Consider the following 16,928-nt stretch of genomic DNA (forward strand, 5'->3'; position numbering starts at 1 on the left):
TACACACACACTCATCATATTTTACCCTGTAAAAATGCTTAGATATAGAGGACATATTTCCAGAATGAATTTAGTAATAACCACAATATTTTAAAAATCTTGAAAATAAAGGATCCACACACTCCACACAAAGTAAAACATGTCTTTATAATGTGTTAATAAATTTATTTATGAATCATAGTTGTGCCTGCTCACAGCTGTTCTACAGTTTCTACAAGAGTCACAAAGATAAAGGAACACTGGAGATCTTACAAGCAGTGTTCAGGTCCACAAGAGGGACGAAGTGCTGGGCACCAGAATACCACTAGAAAAAATTGTGAGATGCAAGACAGAGATTGGGTTAAAAAAAAAAAAAAAAAAAAAAAAAAAAAAGAAAACCGGACTTTTTTTTTCTTTTGAGAAAAGTGCAATTACAGACCACTAAATAAATGCTATTTCATTTTTGTTATATCACTACATACATTTATAATACAGACCACCACTGTTTATAATTGAACCATTTGTGGAAAAAAACAACAACAACAAAACGCAACAGAAATCAAATCTGTCTAGCCATTTTCCATTCACTGTACATTTTTTTTTGTTTTTTTTTTTTGATTTGGACATTTTCATAGCAAGCATTAGTTCTGTCACAGGTAAATCAAAAAGCAGAATACACTGCAAGACCCTATTTACAGTAGATTATTTATATATTTATATTTATTTATATATATACTTATATCACACTGGCTGTAAATATGACAAGATATATTCATGAGCATTGTTAGTGCAAGGCATGAGTAAGACAGACCTGTAAAGACACATGACCCACAAGTATAGTGTGAATACATGTAAGCCTTTTGTGACGGTGCAAAAATATGTTATGATAAAAGTACAGGAGAATGGGCCCAACAGATGAATGATGCTGTAACAGACATTTCTGCAGCAATGCAAAGATTTCAATTGGTTCAATGAGGCTTGATAATGTGCAAATGTTTGGGTCATAAATTCTATCTAACAACAGCCAGAGCCATTTAAAATACCTGGACAACCTGCCACTAAAGGTTTCTGCTACAGGACAGGACATTGAGCCTTTTGAATCAATGAATATTGCAACTCCCCAACTGTCTCTAGCTCTATTATCTTTTCGCCATAAAGCAACACACTATTTTGTCCACTGAGAGTTTTAAAAGTGAACAAGGAATGGATTTGTATTGAGACAGCTAGTTTGACCTCTGCACCTCGTCATGTGCCAGAAGAGTCCAGGGGGCTGCATTGGTCCAGAAGAGTGTCAGAGATAATAAATACTGTAAGGAATTGCACAATGCCATAATGAGGAAAATTAAACTCTGTCCATGGAGGGCCGGGATGATTAGAGTGAAAACAGGTCCTACTGAGGATCAATTTAGATTAAATCTTCATATTTCAGTAAAAAAAAAAAAAAAAAAGTTTAACTTATGTTAGTAGGTAAATTTATAATATCAGCAGATATTAGTATGTAATAACTGTCAAATCAAACAGTATAAGAATGCAGTAGTAAACAGTAATTTTCTCTAAAAAGACATATCTACACAGGGCAGATGTTGAAAAGCAGGGGGTCAAAATGTCTCTGTCCATGTACAGCTAAACAGAGTGGATGAAAGGCCGGTGAAGTGACTCACCACGTAGCAGCAAAATCAGAATGGAGCAAAGGAGGCAGAGCCAGACATCAGGCTAAGGACTGACCTAGCAACTATATATTAGGGGTACTGAGCTTTTTTCCTCTTTTGAACATTAAAGAATTGGAGATAAGACTAACAAGACTTTGAAACAGTAACTGCCGTGGCACTGGTGCTTGGGCTGCATCAGTTACTGTTGTAAAGGTTGTTTGGGAAGGCATCCTTTGTGTTAGTTACTGCAGCATGGAGCCTTGGCGGGCTGTGCAGCCTCTGTTAGGTCCACGCCCCGGTTACGGCCAGTGTTAGTTCCAGCAGCCTGAGGTTCACTCTTCGGTAATCTCTTTGCTGCAAAATAAAACAAATAAAATAAAAATTAATCTTTGCCTTTTTCACATATACAGAAATTGTGTGCATTTCATTTAGCAGACACCCACCAATAGCCATAAATATCTCATTCACATTCATAGATGTCTTGGCTGATGTCTCCATAAAAAGTAAGCTGTTGTCATCTGCATACGACTGTGCATCCTGTCAGAATATATTTTTGCATATTATGCATCTGTTATAACAATGCATTGTCAAAAGTAAGGAATTTCTCTGACCTGGAAGTCCACAGCTCGTTTATTGGCCAGGTCTGCCTTGTTGCCAGACAAGGCAATGACGATATTAGGACTAGCTTGTCTTTGTAGCTCTTTTACCCAATTTTTTGCTCGAGCAAAAGATTCCTGAAGAATAAAAGGAATTACACAATAATCATATATTTTGTATAAACTCAAAGTTGCTTTAGATTTTGATGCATTATTCTGTCACTTAACATTCTGTCACACTTAACACTGGTGCTGATGGACAGAAGATGCCCATGCCCATCTGCCCTCTAAACACCATTTCCGCAATCACATTCATTAAATGCTGTGCATAAGGTCTGAATAGTCAACCTTCATGTTATCTGACAAAAATGTATTAAGGGACAAAGGAATGCTCGAGTTGTGTTGTTTACTGAATTTGGACAATAAATAAAGACAGAAAAAGATTAAAGACACATTAGTGTCAAGTCAACATGAGCATACCTCATTTGTGATGTCATAGACAACTATGGCTGCTTGTGCACCTCTGTAATACATAGGTGCCAGACTGTGGTAACGCTCTTGTCCTGCAGTATCCCAAATCTCAAACTTTACAGTTGTGTCATCTAGACATACTGTCTGGGTGAGAAAGGCAGCTAAACAAAGAAAAAAAAGAAAGAAAAGGACTTATTATCATAAACACTGTCAATCTTATACTAAAATGTAATTATATTTTGGGCGCTCACCTCCTATTGTGCTCTCTTGGAATTCATGAAACTGTCCCTTGACAAAGCGCAGCACCAGGCTTGACTTTCCGACGGCTGACTCACCCAGAAGCACCAGCTTAAACTGACAGATTTTGTTCCCTGCATTGGGTCCGTTAGGTCTTGTCGCTCCTCCTCGATTGGCCATGACCTTCACAGATCACCTGGAATCCTCAAACTTCACTTTTCAGACTGCATGAATGTGTCAAAAAGAAAAGCAGACAGCAATAATATATTGAATTCACTTCTTTTCATATTAAACTCAGCAACATCACTTTTTGTCATATTAAATTTAGCAACACCAAATGGGAATACAAGTATCTTAGTAAACTCTGTTGACCAACTAGACAGAAATATATCTGCTGAACACATTTGTACTTGCACAGCATACTTGCATTACATTCTAACTAGGGATTCCGTTTAGACCTAATTGGTAAGAACAGATGACTGTTGTTATTACACAGTACCACTTTGTGCCCCACAGTACACAAGATTCTTGAAGGAATTCTCAAGAAATCTGGGCAGTGGATATAATGATCAAGAGATATGCATAGTTGTTAGATGAGGCAACACCTAAGGACTATTTATGACACAAGCCTCAAACACTGGAATAAAGCACACTTGACAATGAATGCAAGTCAACATAGAATCTGTTTTGGTTTTAGTGACAGGACGCCATATTGCACTGTGTTTTGTTGTCCTAATAAGATTATAATACAAAACTAGAGATGGCTGAAGACCGTCCATCTCAGGATTGACAGTCACCTAGAGCCAAATATCCAACACCAGACGGAAATACTTGTATTCTTGCGTATTGTGTTGTTTTCTCTTGCTCACTACAGATGAGATGCTAGTCCACTCACTAACCTGATTGCAGACTTTTATCATCACAAATGATTGACATGATCTGATTTTGCGATCCCTACCACAAGGACACTTGGCAACCTGACAGAGGAAAAAGTAACACATATTTCTTCCTTAACACACAAAGCACAACTAGCCCAGAGCCAGCTAGCCGCTAACCTCTCTCCGAAACTGACTGGCCGAGGCGTTAGCTTTAGCGGTGAAGCAGCTAGCCTTCCAATTGGTGTCAAGTGCGCTACCTGTGAGCCAGACGACGATCTCAACTTCTACCACTGCCGCTGGAGCATATATAAAAGCAAGCCAGAGTATTTTGACGCCACAGTGTTGAAAAAGTCAGAAAATTATCTCAACAATCCCGTCACGTCTTCTCCTTTCTTTCTTGTCGCAACTTCCCTTTAGAACCAAAACACAAGAACTTCCGCCCCTGTGCCACGTCACACGGCGTCTGACCGTAGATCTCCGTGCGTCTCCTGCTGGTCCAGTCTAGTCCAGACCCTATATATGTATATATATATATATATATATATATATATATATATATATATATATATATATATATATATATATATATATATATATATATATATATATATATATATATATACACACACACACATATATATGTATATATGCAAGAATTATGGTTTTACATTTAGCCTAAGTACTGGACATACCTTCAGTTAAATGTAATTAACTGTACGCCAAATATTGACCAGTATATTTAAATGTTTTAGTGTCTCAGAGGGTAACAAAGTAAAACTAAGTTATATTACAATTTGCTTTTGAAGAATATATTTTATATATTAGACACAGTTGTTGTTATTGCCGAGAGGTGGCAGTATAGCATACAGACTTTGAACTTGCAATCGAAAAGAAAAGAAAAAGTCCCGTTTCCGCTGAGCATTTCCGGGTGTGATCATCTCTACACGTTTTTTGAAGAAAATATAAGTTTTATCCACTGTAGGATGTATTAAACAATGAACATTTACTCTTTGCATCCGTCGCCGCTCCAAATTAAAGTTTAGTATCTTTAGAAGCCGTAATAATCATGGCGGAGGAGATAGTGGATTCTCCAGAGGAGCTGATTGCAAAACAACATCGCAAGGAAAAGAAAGAATTACAAGGTTTGTTGGCACAAAAGTTTGATAGCCACATGCTTTATTGCATTTATGTGAAGAAGATGCATTTGCAGTGCACCAGTGAATCATGATCTAGCCATTTTTATTATATTGTTCAGGATATAATAAAAGTAGTTCATGTTTTAAATAGTATAACTTTTAAGTTCTATATGCCCTTATTTAGTAAACTACTGCCATCTTGCCTTTTAGCAAAAATACAGAGCATGAAAAATGCCGTCCCTAAAAATGACAAGAAACGGAGAAAACAGATGACTGAAGAGATTGCAAAATTGGAAGCTGATCTGAACCAGAAACAGGAAGAAGAACTCAAGAATCTTAAGTCTTCTGACATAAAAGTAATTATTCTGGTTCTGACACTTCCATATTTTGAATGTTTTATGAACTAAGAGAACAACTGTTGATTAGGTGGAGCAGATTACTAATGAAGTTGAGACTTTGACAGTGGACAGTGAACAACAAGAAGAATCCAAACACCGCGTAACCAAGGCCCAGAAGAGACGGGTAGGTTTTTTGTCATAACTGTCAATCAAACTGTGGGTGAAATACGGAATTGTAAATATTCTCCAGGATAGTTGACTAAACTCAATTGATTTAGGACAAGAAGGCTGCCCAAGAGAAAGAAAGAGAGAGCAGAATAGCAGAAGCCGAGGTAGAAAACCTTCTGGGAGAGAGGCACCAGGAGGGCTTGAAGCTCGCTCAGAAACTGGCTCAGCAGCAGCTACAGATCAAAGAGATTTCCTCTGATGGTCACTGCATGTACCGAGCCATTGAAGATCAACTGACACAGAAATCACTGGTATGTATGAGCAAGCCATCTTTTAAAATGACCATTTAATCATTATTATTTAACTGTTATTTTTATGCAGTCTGGGGGAGCCATGAATGTAAAGGAACTGCGATGTCGTACTGCTGAACACATGAGAAGTAACATGGATGACTTCTGGCCGTTCCTCACAAACCCCAACACTGGTGATTTGTTAACAACAGGTATTATGAGCATTCCTCACAAATCCCATCTCAAGTATCCAGAAGCCCCCTAATCCCACCACATAACTGCCATTTGTAGTCCACTGACTGAGTATAAAATAAACAATAACATAATTCAAAACTCTACTGCACAAATGAAAGGCTATTTGCTGTTTCATTTTATTCATCTTTCAGATGCTCAGGAACTCTCTCTGTCTAACACAGTAAACACCCCTTACCCTTTTTTCAGTTTCAAACTCAGTACCCAAGATGGCTTCATTGTCCCATCTGCACAGTGTCTCTGAATTTGATTCTGTCACCTCCTAATGCAAAAAAACAAAGCATAACATTATTATGATATTACAACACACATTACAACACATGAAAGTGCCAATTTCTCAGTAGTAGATGTACTAGTTTGGAAGTAAAATATATTTAATATATATATTTTTTAGAGGAATTTGAAAAATACTGCAGTGATGTGGAGCATACATCTGCTTGGGGAGGTCAACTAGAGGTACTTTTGTATTTTCTTTTATCTTAAGTAACTGTCACAGGACTCGCTTTGTTTGGATAATCTGAATAATATGCGTATGTTTGCAGCTGCGGGCTCTGACCCATATTCTTCAGTTACCAATAGAAGTTGTACAGGCAGACTCTACAACTATAAAAATCGGAGAGGAATACAGTGGTGAACCTATAACCCTTGTGTAAGATATTAATTTGTATTTATTTATTCAACCATGTGAATTATAGTTGAATATGTGTGTACAGTCCCTGACAAAAGTCTTGTCGCTTATCCATTTTGTAGAAACAAAAACTTATAACCTGACTTTAAATTAATCGATTGGTTTTAGAAAACCCTCCCAAATTATCCTCAATATCCTAAAATAAATTTGCTTCACTGAAGAAAGATTGATCATTTAATGAACACAGAAAGGTCAGATTTTGGCAAGACAAAAGTCTTGTCGCCTTGTCGTATGATGCACCCAATCCTAGATTACAGCCTCACCTGTGATCAGTTACTGAACAATCAATTAGTGGGTGTGTATAAAAAGAACCCCAGCACACCAGACCTTCACATCAACTGCAACTTGACCTCTGACAACATGCCTAAGATCCACCCTGAGACCAAAGTGTTAATTATCAAGAGGCTGAAGACCAGATCCGCTGCTGAGGTGGCTGACACCTTCAATGTGTCTCAGCATCAAGTACAAAGAATAAGAAAAAGATCTGAAATGACTGGAGATGCTTTTGACAAGCCCAGGTCCAGCAGACCCCGCAAGACAACTGCTCGGGACGACTGTTTGTTGATTCGAAAATCCAAGGCCAGCCCCTTTTCCATTGCAGCAGAGCTCCACCAGGCCTGGTTACCTCAAGTCCCTGTGTTAACCTGAACAGTTTGTAGAATTCTGTCTCGGAATGGCCTCCATGATCGAATCAGTGCACAGAAACCAGCACTAAACAAAAGGCAATTAAAAAACCGTGTGGCATTTGCCAAGGCCCACAGCCTGCTAAAAGGATGGACACTGGAAAAGTGGCAGAAGGTGGATTTCTCAGATGAATCCTCGGTTGAATTACATCACAGCCGCCACACAAATATTGCAGGAGACCTACTGGAGCCCGCATGGATCCAAGATTCACCCAGAAAACAGTTAAGTTTGGTGGCGGAAAAATCATGGTCTGGGGTTCCATCCAGTATGGGGGTGTGCGAGACATTTGCAGGGTGGAAGGCAATATCAATAGCCTAAAATATCAAGAAGTATTAGCTACCTCTTACATTCCCAACCATAAAAGGGGTCAAATTTTGCAGCAGGATTGTGCTCCATCGCATACTTCTATCTCTACATCAAAGTTTCTCAAGGCGAAGAAGATCGAGGTGCTCCAGGACTGGCCAGCCCAGTCACCAGACATGAACATCATTGAGCATGTCTGGGGTAGAATGAAAGAGGAAGCATGGAAGGCAAAACCAAAGAATCTTGATAAACTCTGGGAGGCATGTAAGACGCTTTCTTTGCTATTCCTGATGACTTCATCAACAAATTGTATGAATCATTGTTGAACCGCATGGATGCGTCCTTCAAGCTCATGGAAGTCATACAAGATATTAAATATGGATCTCACAGCACCACTACTTCATTCACTGATGTTATGCAACATATTTTTGTATTTGAAGTAAATTATGTGTTCAATTTTCTGTAGGCGACAAAACTTTTGTCTTGCCAAAATCTGACCTTTCTGTGTTCATTAAATGATCAATCTTTCTTCAGTGAAGTAAATTTATTTTAGTATGTTGAGCATAATTTGGGAGGGTTTTAGCTTTCATATGAGACATTTCTAAAACCAATCGATTAATTTAAAGTCAGGTTATAAGCTTTTGTTTCTACAAAATGGATAAGCGACACGACTTTTGTCAGGGACTGTATATATAGCATGCCAGACTCAGCTTTGTACTGAAGAGATGCTTTTATGGTTTATGATGGTTTATGACATTTTGTGACTCACTGAGCGAGTAGATTATTCACTGTGTTGTACTTTTCCAGCTACATGCGCCATGCCTATGGACTGGGTGAACACTATAATTCTGTGGAGAAGCTGAAGGAACCGGTTGAGGACACCTGAAACGTGCAATGTGACAGACACGATTTCTCCAGCAAAAGACAGCCACTGTAAATCTAATAGTGTCTGGGATTTGGCACGTTGGCATGTTGCAGAGAAGACACTGGTGCTGCTTCCAATTAGTGTTGTCATTTGTTACTGAAATCTCCTATTGTTGGAGGAGAGCACATTTCACTAGCATTATGGAGAAGTATTGCCTCCTTCACTTTGACTTGATGAGACCCACAGTGAATTGAAGACTAAATCTACTTACACATCACTATCTAAAACCAGACATTAATGACATGTCCATGATAAAACTGTTGTTGCTGTGTAATCGTGATTGTACTGAACTACTTAATTAGAAATTGTAATTAATGATGGTAACATAAACACTTACAATACTCAAGCGTTTCATTTTATTGATGTAGTGTTAAGGTTCACAGACTAGGCAAATTACTTTTAGGCTTCCTAATGTCAGTGTAGTATAACCTGTTCCTGTCATTGCACTTATTGGAATTATAATGCTGGTCACTTGTGAAATGCTCTATGGCAATGCACTTTTTTACTGTGCACAAACTAAATCCTAGTATATACAAAGTTCTATAAAACGCCATGAATGATATGGTTATTACTCACACAAATAGCAGAAAAAAAATCTGTTTACTTAAATGCTTTAAAACAGGTTTTTGATCGTGATCCCCCATAGTACTCACTTGTCATTAAAATAATAATCCGATTTTAGTGTCCATGTGAATAGCCAGTGTCTGTCACACGTTAACAAAACCGCTTAATTGTGCACGAATTTCCTTGTATTATTTTGTTAGTGATGGTTACAAATAACGAGTTCAATCGACTTAAACTCATATCTGTTAATGCTCACGTTCTATCAATGGAGGTCGCTGTTGGATTACGTAAATCTCAAGGCGTCCGTTGTCATAGAAACGCGAACGCGCCGTGCCCAGGTTTGTGATGGCCGAGTGTGTGGTCAGGGCGTGTTATGCCAGAGCAACTTCTTTAAAAATGAGCTCCAGAAACCTAAAGGAGGTGCCTTCGGATATTTGTATGTTGCCACAGCTTTCTGTTTTGCTGCTGAATAATAACCACATCTGTACTTTGCCTGTGGAGATGCTCCGGCTGCCACACGTGCGTGTCACTACCTGGAACCTGGAGGATTGCCAAAATAGTCTATTTTGCATGTTTTACACGGCGCCCAGGTTTGTGATTAAATATCTCTCACTTTGCTCCTCCTGTTAGCTGACTGAGCTGAATTTGGGAAATAATACCTTTAAGGAGATCCCTGCTGTTGTGGGCCATCTGGAACGATTGAAAAAGCTCTATCTGTACAGCAACCACATCAGCGCAGTGTCATCTGAGGTGATAGGTGAGTTCGGTTGCAGGCAGCTGTAGCGCCACATAGATGTGTGTATTTTTCAAGACATAATATTGTGTATCTGCATTATTAAAGGTTCATTGAAAAACCTCTGTGTGCTCAATTTAAACCACAACCACATTCAAAGGCTTCCGTCAGAAATCAATAGGTGGATAATGTATTATAGGCTGTATTGCATAAGCTAAGTTGCTAAATAAAAGTGTTCTTTGTCTTTGTTGTCTTAGTCTAACAAAGCTCCAGTGCCTCAGTCTGGCCCACAACAGACTGGAGGACATCCCTTCAGAGCTTGGTCATCTCACTGAACTCACTGAGGTCAACTTCACAGACAACTGTTTGTCTCAACTACCACATGAGATCTACCACTGTAAACTACTAACCAAGATATATTTAGCCAAGAACCAACTCAACAGACTCCCCGAGGTAAGTGGTGATAACACACTCTTACTTTTAGTCTGTGTTTGTGTTTCTCATATTCATTTGGGGACTTTAAACCAGGGAATTCGAGTACTGACCAAGCTCCAAGTCTTAGATGTGGCTGGAAATAAGTTGGCCATGTTTCCTGCAGAGGTACATGCAGTTTTATAACATGGCATCATACAAATAGCATGACACTGACTCTTTACTTTCTTTAGTTTCACCATTTGCACCTAACTGAGCTCTACTTTGAAGGAAATAAGTTAGTTCAATGCAACCCAATACCTTCAGTGCTGGGACAAGAAATGCTCTCCTTAAAGGTTGTGTTTCTTAACCATCTAACCAAACAAACATAGCCAGTTACAAATGCCTATTGTGGTCCACAGGAGTTAGTTGCCAGGTTTGTTCTACATGAGGACAGAAATAAGTCCTCTCTGGTCCATAAGACACTTCCTTACTACCCAAACCTCATCACCTTACTGGCCAAAGGCAGTTATTGCTCGCTGTGTTTGAAACCCATCCTCACGACATGGCTGGAGTGTGTGCATTTTGTCAACCTCCGGAAGGTTAGTGTTCTGTGCCCCTTCCGCTTGTGTTTGTGGCTGTACTGCTGCTGCTGTGAAACTGCAGTAACAATGTCTGATGTTTGACCTTGCTGTGTTTCTGTTATAGGTGATGAAGATGAAGAAGTCACTGACTGTTCCAGTGAGGGCCCTTCTCTGCTCCTACAGGTGCTTCAGCACTGGAGGTCACACTTACTATAGTGTGGTTTCAACATGAAGAACCAAAAAGAACATTTATTATACCTTAACAAGATGTTTTACTGAGCTTTATTTAATGTGGGAAAGTGCTTGATTAAATTTTACTAATGATTATTGATTAATATTATAAAAACACTAGGTGGCAGCAACTCAGCACATATAATAAACCCGTAGAACAAGCTCAAGTATGTAGCATTTCTACTTAAATTTCATAAACATAATATTGTGTCCGCAGATATCAGGTAGACTTGTTCAATTTAAATGTAGCTCTTGCTGATAACAATTACAATGCTGATTTATTCTTTATTACAAAACATTGACATAATGACCAAGTTGTTTATGTTTTTATTTTGTGTTTTGGTTCTTAGAGCTGAACCAGAAATCACATGGATCTCTCATTTGGGTGGCCAGTTGTAATGCTAAAATCCAGTTGGTGTAAACTTAATGGGATTCTCTCTGGTTTGAATCCTCCATTCCAGTCAATCATTAATCAGTAGTAGTACATCCTCTCCAGCTGAATGAGTGAATTTTGGAGACTATAATAATGAAAAAACCTGACATGACAACATGAGTGCAGACTACACATGTATTATATTTTGATACAAAAAGAGCCATAGTTTGTTATATAATGAGCAGTTTGTGCATCTAGACTATTTGATGCTAAAATCTGATGGGGCTGTTGTTGTGAAGGTACATTGGTTCTATACCTGTCTCATCTCCATCACCAGCTCCTCCTTATCTTCTCAGGCATCTGTTCAGCCTGTCACAGCTCAGAGAAGGAGAGGAGAGAGAGAACTTCATTTTGACCAAATTAATTTCCCGTCCATGCCTCTGGAGCTGGTTGAGATCTGCAGCGGCCGCGGCTGCTGTGCGTGTCTACTGAGTCGAAGCCTCATGCATAATGCATCAGCTTTAATTGCAAACCCAGAAACTAATGACTTTGGACTGGTTAACAGCAGGGGAGCCATACATCTCCAGCAAACTGAATGAAAAATCAGCTTGGAGCAGAGAAAAAAAATGGCCCGGTCCCTAATTGATGAATAATTGAAGCGGCGAGCTACAGGGCATAATTGTGACATTTTGTTTCAATCAATTTCCAAGTGGTGTGGGCGAAAGTGCACTTAAAGGGAAAGGCAATGACAATGAATGAGAAGGAGTGCGTTAGTGAGAGCAGCGCTGATGGAAATGGACGGTGGGTCTTCAGTCTTCACAATGACATTTCTGAGGCACAAGACCTTTGTCTACAGACCACATCCTGTCTAGATCACCATTCGTAAGAGGATATTTATAGTCATGTTTTCTATTGAAAGTTTTACTTACTTGTATTCTCACAGAAAACAACTTATTACTCTTCATTCAATACAATCAACATATTCCATGGAAAAATTACCAGTGTAAACTGACTTTCATTATTGACATATTACTAACATGACCCAATTACATAATGCAGCAATGTCTTGCATTATTTGAAGATTTAGGAATCTTGTTATCTATGTCCTGCTCTTTTCTGTAGTGGCATTAAGACATAATGCATACACTAGTGTTTTTTCTGCACTATACTCAAAACATCACAACGCTGTGATATTGTGGCATTGATGTCCTATACGCTCAGGACGTATAGGACATCAATGCCACAATATCACGGCCCTTATGTGCATTTCTAATCAAACCTGTAGTCACGTCCCGGACTTGTGCTCACAGACTTTTTCATCTCATTAAACTGTCCCTTATGATTGCCTTTCCACAGAGCAACACAAAAATCCTCCTTAAAACCGTTTTTGATTGACAGCCATTGAGATGAGGAGACAGCACCCTCAGAGGAGATAGGAGACACATGCAACAGCACATGATGCTCTGTGTGTGTAAAGGCGCTTGTATTCCTGACATGCCACGCGTATGCTAATGAGCTATCTCTTGCTCTGATATAATTACTGCGAGCGGATATTGCCTTTGGTGGAAGTGTGCGTCTCGGATGGCAGTGGCTACCTCGTGGGGTGGAAAAGAGGACAGGGATGATAAGAAGCAAGAGCATAAATCCTCATTTAGCGTGCTCTGTGGTAAAGAGAGTGATGTTGGCAAATTTACTCCACATGATGTATGGGGGAGAGCCACCTCAGGTTCATTACAACAGCGCTTTGTCACAGAACGCACAGTCTTGCTCCATTTGTTAGAGCCCATTTAGCTCATCTTGTCATTTGAAGAACGGCTTACAATGTAGTCAAGGATTATTTAAATAAGTTCACACACGACACATACAACAATGTGATTTACTACATTTTTATAAAGAAGATAATGGAATATCTTATAGTTCTGGGGCATAGTATTTCTCCATTTAGTCACCCCATCTCACAATGATAATAAAAAATAAGTAAAATAAATAAAATAAATAAAATTCTGTAATTCTGTTTTGAGTGGAAATCTTAAACAATCCCTTTAACAAGTCACCTGGATCCACTCTAAGTGTTGGCCTTTCTCCTCAAATTACCACCTTTCACTGCCCTTTTACAGAAGGCAATATTTTATTTACGAAATCATAAAATTATAATGTATGTCTGTATATGATTGCTTAAAGAGGTACCGTGTAACTTTTTTTGTGGAGGGTATACCATGAGATGCCACTGTGCTGCATGGAATGAACATATCAGGCATTTACATACATTTTATTGCTAAAATGACTTGCAGTATTATTGTGAGTGGAGTTGCTGTGGATCTGACTTATAAGTCTGATGGAGTCAGAGTCACCTGCTTGACTCCAGAAGATAGACAGGTGTAATGCCATACTGGGGAACATTCCAGGCAAGGCAATGGCATATACATAGAGCCTAGCAGATGACCTTAGTGAGCCTTTAAATAAACATTTTCATTTGAATTAAACATTTCAGCATTGCAATATCAGTTCTGCTGATTGTATCACAAAATCATTAAACAGAAACATATATTGTTAGTGTTAGTACAAATTTCAAACCATTGAACAAACTGATTCTTGCAGTTGGCTTGCTTGACAACTTGGCTGTGGTTTGGAGACTTCACCTCTGTTTGACTCTCACTAACCTCTTTCCACAAGGTGCTATTAAAATGATCTGCATTGATCGGTGAATTAAGGAGCCTCGACCATTGAAGAGGGTGAGAAGTAGCCAGGAGTACACAACTCTCCAACCTGCATAGTATCTATTGTTGTACATGACAGATCTTGGTATTGAGCCACTGGCAGAGAGCCAAGGCACATAGTCAGTGTTGGTGTGTAGCAATTTACCACAAGGGGGCAGTGTGATTCTCTGCTGAAGGACTGCACTGTGGCCAGGAGATGTAGTGAAGCAAAGCACACTGAGATATGCCTGATGAGAGACACAGATAGAGGACCTCATAAAAAAACAAGAACAATGAAATGTTATTGGAATTCAAGACATAATTGAAATCTTCGCATCAGATCAAGTCCTGAAATGCATCTATGACTGTTACATCAGATAAAAGTCAGCGTGGGGAAAGGTGAGTCTTTATGGCAATGCATATTAATAGGGAGAATAATGACAAAGCCAGCAGGTGTGCTATCACCTAATCACAATGTACAGGAATGAGATAAGACAAAAATAATGAAGATATGAAAATGTATAGATAAAAACATGACATACAATAGAATAAAGACAGTATTTGGTTTCAGAATACAACATTTCCATTATAGAGTTCTCATTAGAAGACTTTTCTATAAGCTTGACATTACCATCATTACCACACACGCTGAAAGATAAAACAGCTAGGATTTCAAAAGAGCTAATTAATCTTATATCATATATGTCTAATTTACAGTCATTTTTGAATCAAGAAAATCTTCCTCCTTTACGTAAAAATATTGTTGTGGATATGTCTAGACAGTGCAGCCTTAAGCATACTGTATTTACCAGTGCCAAGCCATGATAAATGCAGATTGTCGAAGGGCATATGGTGAAGAAGAAACTGTGCCAAATCAATCCAATTCACCTTTTCACTTGGAGACATTACTAAAAGAAGAAAATGAAGATGACTATACTGTATACAATAGTTTTGTAATAATAATGACCTGAGTTAGTGAATCTCATCTGCTAATATCTGACAAAAGTGCTGAGATGAGTCGGCTCTTCCTCTAAGCCTGTTTAATGGTCACATAATAGACCTGCAGCCTGCAGGAGGGGACACAGCGGGCATTGAGGGCAGCACCAGGCAGCACCAAGCAGCAGCTGCTCTGGGCTTTCTGGAGCACACAGAGCCTGTGGCACTGCAGGCTCGGCTGGACAAACATCTGTCTGTGATGTGGTCCAACCAGCAGCGGCCCATTGTCCTTCAGGAATATAGGCTAATATCTATGTCCCATTCAGCACTGCTCTTGCAGTTAGAAAGCAGATATAATTTACAGCCGTTTATTTTCAAATGTATACTGATAACTGATTTTCATACGCAGAAAACCACCTTTTTGGCAAATGCCACTGAATGAGCACTTGCTTTTAACTTCATTTGATTAACTGTTCTTAAGCAGACACCAGAATTTCCTCCCATGTGTGTCTAGACATAGCTTACAAGGTGTGGGGTGAATGAATAATGACTGTAGCTTTCAGAGCCTTGTCAAGCTTGTGCAATACAGTAAGGTAGGCTATTATTATATTTGCCATTAAAATATAAACAGCAATCGTAAAATGACATTAAAACCACATTATATAATAATCACAGCATTTAAATAGGATGTAAATAGTTTTAATTGTCTAATCAGGTTTTATATACTAAATACACTTGGTATAAAATTGTGCACTGTGGGTAGATAAGACCTTAGTTTTGTGTTGAGAGTGACACAGACGTGCTGCGACGCATAAGGCAGCGATTGTAACCTTGCCAAGATAATTGAGGAAACTTTACTAGCGCTGCCATGTCAATCAAGCCTGTCTTTCCGGGAACAGGGGTAAACATTTCCAGTGTAACGAGCTAAAAGTTCATATCTGATAAAAGACAGCTGTTTGTGTGTTGTTCACAGAGATCCAAAAATACTGTTTATTTGTATCATTTGTTCTGAAATGTCTTTGAGGGGCTGTCATCCTTTTTAAAGGAGAGCAAGGATCTACAAATCTCATAAAACAAAATCTGTCTTAGCTTAAAACATCAATAACAGTGCAGGTAATAGAAGTGAGACTTTTTTTGTCCATTTCATAAAATATCATGCTAAAATGCGAGCAACACCTCCAAAGCTGAAGAAGAATGCTTCATACTTTTGTGTGATATTTTGGTTGTCATGACATTCGAAAGTTGCCATCTTTTAACGGTCATGGTGCAGTCGTTAAGATTCTTACCTCATAACAAGCATAACAAGATCCTGGGTTTGAATGCCGGATTAGGCCTTCCATGTGGACCTTGTATATTTTTCTTGTGCTGCTGTCCTTCAGATACTCTGCTTTTCTCTCCAAAAACATGCAGATGAGGTGGGCCTAATTAATGTGATTTTTTGTACATCTTTTAATGACAAATAAAACACTGCACCTTTATTGTTACTAGTTTTGCATATACTCCAGTTGTGGTGCTCTTATTGAAATCACTCAAATCCACTAATGCACATTTTTCTTGTTTCTAAAGGTGCACTTTACTTTAACTTTTCAGGTAGAGGGTCTGCCATTTGCTTGTCTCCATGAAGATGTTTTTGTGTTGGTTGAAAGCTGTCGGTATGGCATTAAACATATCAGTCTTGCATTTACTCGATAACATGGGTTTTTATTGACCTAAAAACTTGCATTCTTACTGTGAATGTGTTTGCCTCCACAGATCTGACATGTAATTTTGCTCTGTGCTGTCACCTGCCATCTCCATAGAGATAAA

The 16,928-nt window shown here is 38.8% G+C and overlaps 3 protein-coding genes across 4 annotated transcripts; 2 read left to right on the top strand and 1 right to left on the bottom strand.

Annotated features, from left to right (window-relative positions):
* Positions 1-144: 144 nt before the first annotated feature.
* On the bottom strand, positions 145-4,258 carry rab5aa (RAB5A, member RAS oncogene family, a). 2 transcript variants are annotated; one of them, XM_055157286.1, is made up of 7 exons: positions 4,068-4,258; positions 3,832-3,909; positions 2,947-3,156; positions 2,705-2,856; positions 2,240-2,362; positions 2,072-2,165; positions 145-1,982 (listed from the first exon to the last, which is right to left on the bottom strand). In XM_055157286.1, the coding sequence occupies exons 3-7, from the start codon at positions 3,110-3,112 to the stop codon at positions 1,867-1,869; spliced, it is 651 nt and encodes a 216-aa protein (XP_055013261.1). In that variant the 5' UTR covers positions 3,113-3,156; positions 3,832-3,909; positions 4,068-4,258; the 3' UTR covers positions 145-1,866. The 2 variants fall into 2 exon arrangements, with proteins under 2 accessions (XP_055013261.1, XP_020788120.1); XM_020932461.2 differs by lacking the exon at positions 3,832-3,909.
* A 435-nt stretch (positions 4,259-4,693) lies between these two features.
* otud6b (OTU deubiquitinase 6B) lies at positions 4,694-8,940 on the top strand. Its single transcript, XM_020932460.2, has 8 exons — positions 4,694-4,952; positions 5,157-5,302; positions 5,373-5,468; positions 5,563-5,763; positions 5,834-5,954; positions 6,389-6,450; positions 6,537-6,643; positions 8,477-8,940. The coding sequence occupies exons 1-8, from the start codon at positions 4,877-4,879 to the stop codon at positions 8,553-8,555; spliced, it is 888 nt and encodes a 295-aa protein (XP_020788119.1). The 5' UTR covers positions 4,694-4,876; the 3' UTR covers positions 8,556-8,940.
* Positions 8,941-9,503: 563 nt separating this feature from the next.
* On the top strand, positions 9,504-11,118 carry lrrc69 (leucine rich repeat containing 69). The gene is made up of 8 exons (XM_055157620.1): positions 9,504-9,677; positions 9,789-9,915; positions 10,000-10,072; positions 10,149-10,344; positions 10,420-10,491; positions 10,557-10,658; positions 10,725-10,904; positions 11,011-11,118. The coding sequence occupies exons 1-8, from the start codon at positions 9,504-9,506 to the stop codon at positions 11,116-11,118; spliced, it is 1,032 nt and encodes a 343-aa protein (XP_055013595.1).
* Positions 11,119-16,928: the final 5,810 nt, after the last annotated feature.

The sequence above is a fragment of the Boleophthalmus pectinirostris genome, unplaced genomic scaffold (assembly GCF_026225935.1).
Source record: "Boleophthalmus pectinirostris isolate CB_2022bp ecotype Guang Dong unplaced genomic scaffold, ASM2622593v1 HiC_scaffold_21, whole genome shotgun sequence".
Lineage (NCBI taxonomy): Eukaryota > Metazoa > Chordata > Actinopteri > Gobiiformes > Gobiidae > Boleophthalmus > Boleophthalmus pectinirostris.

Bases quoted from the DNA above. Each gene is read 5' to 3' on its own strand.
- otud6b (XM_020932460.2), top strand. From the start codon at position 4,877: ATGGCGGAGGAGATAGTGGATTCTCCAGAGGAGCTGATTGCAAAACAA. The intron at 6,451-6,536 runs GTACTTTTGTAT...GTATGTTTGCAG, and splicing joins CTTGGGGAGGTCAACTAGAG to CTGCGGGCTCTGACCCATAT. The intron at 6,644-8,476 runs GTAAGATATTAA...GTACTTTTCCAG, and splicing joins GGTGAACCTATAACCCTTGT to CTACATGCGCCATGCCTATG.
- lrrc69 (XM_055157620.1), top strand. From the start codon at position 9,504: ATGGCCGAGTGTGTGGTCAGGGCGTGTTATGCCAGAGCAACTTCTTTA. The intron at 9,678-9,788 runs GTGCGTGTCACT...TCCTCCTGTTAG, and splicing joins AGATGCTCCGGCTGCCACAC to CTGACTGAGCTGAATTTGGG. The intron at 10,492-10,556 runs GTACATGCAGTT...TACTTTCTTTAG, and splicing joins TGGCCATGTTTCCTGCAGAG to TTTCACCATTTGCACCTAAC.
- rab5aa (XM_020932461.2), bottom strand. From the start codon at position 3,112: ATGGCCAATCGAGGAGGAGCGACAAGACCTAACGGACCCAATGCAGGG. The intron at 2,857-2,946 runs GTGAGCGCCCAA...TTCTTTGTTTAG, and splicing joins CCAAGAGAGCACAATAGGAG to CTGCCTTTCTCACCCAGACA. The intron at 2,166-2,239 runs GTCAGAGAAATT...ATATTCTGACAG, and splicing joins AACGAGCTGTGGACTTCCAG to GATGCACAGTCGTATGCAGA.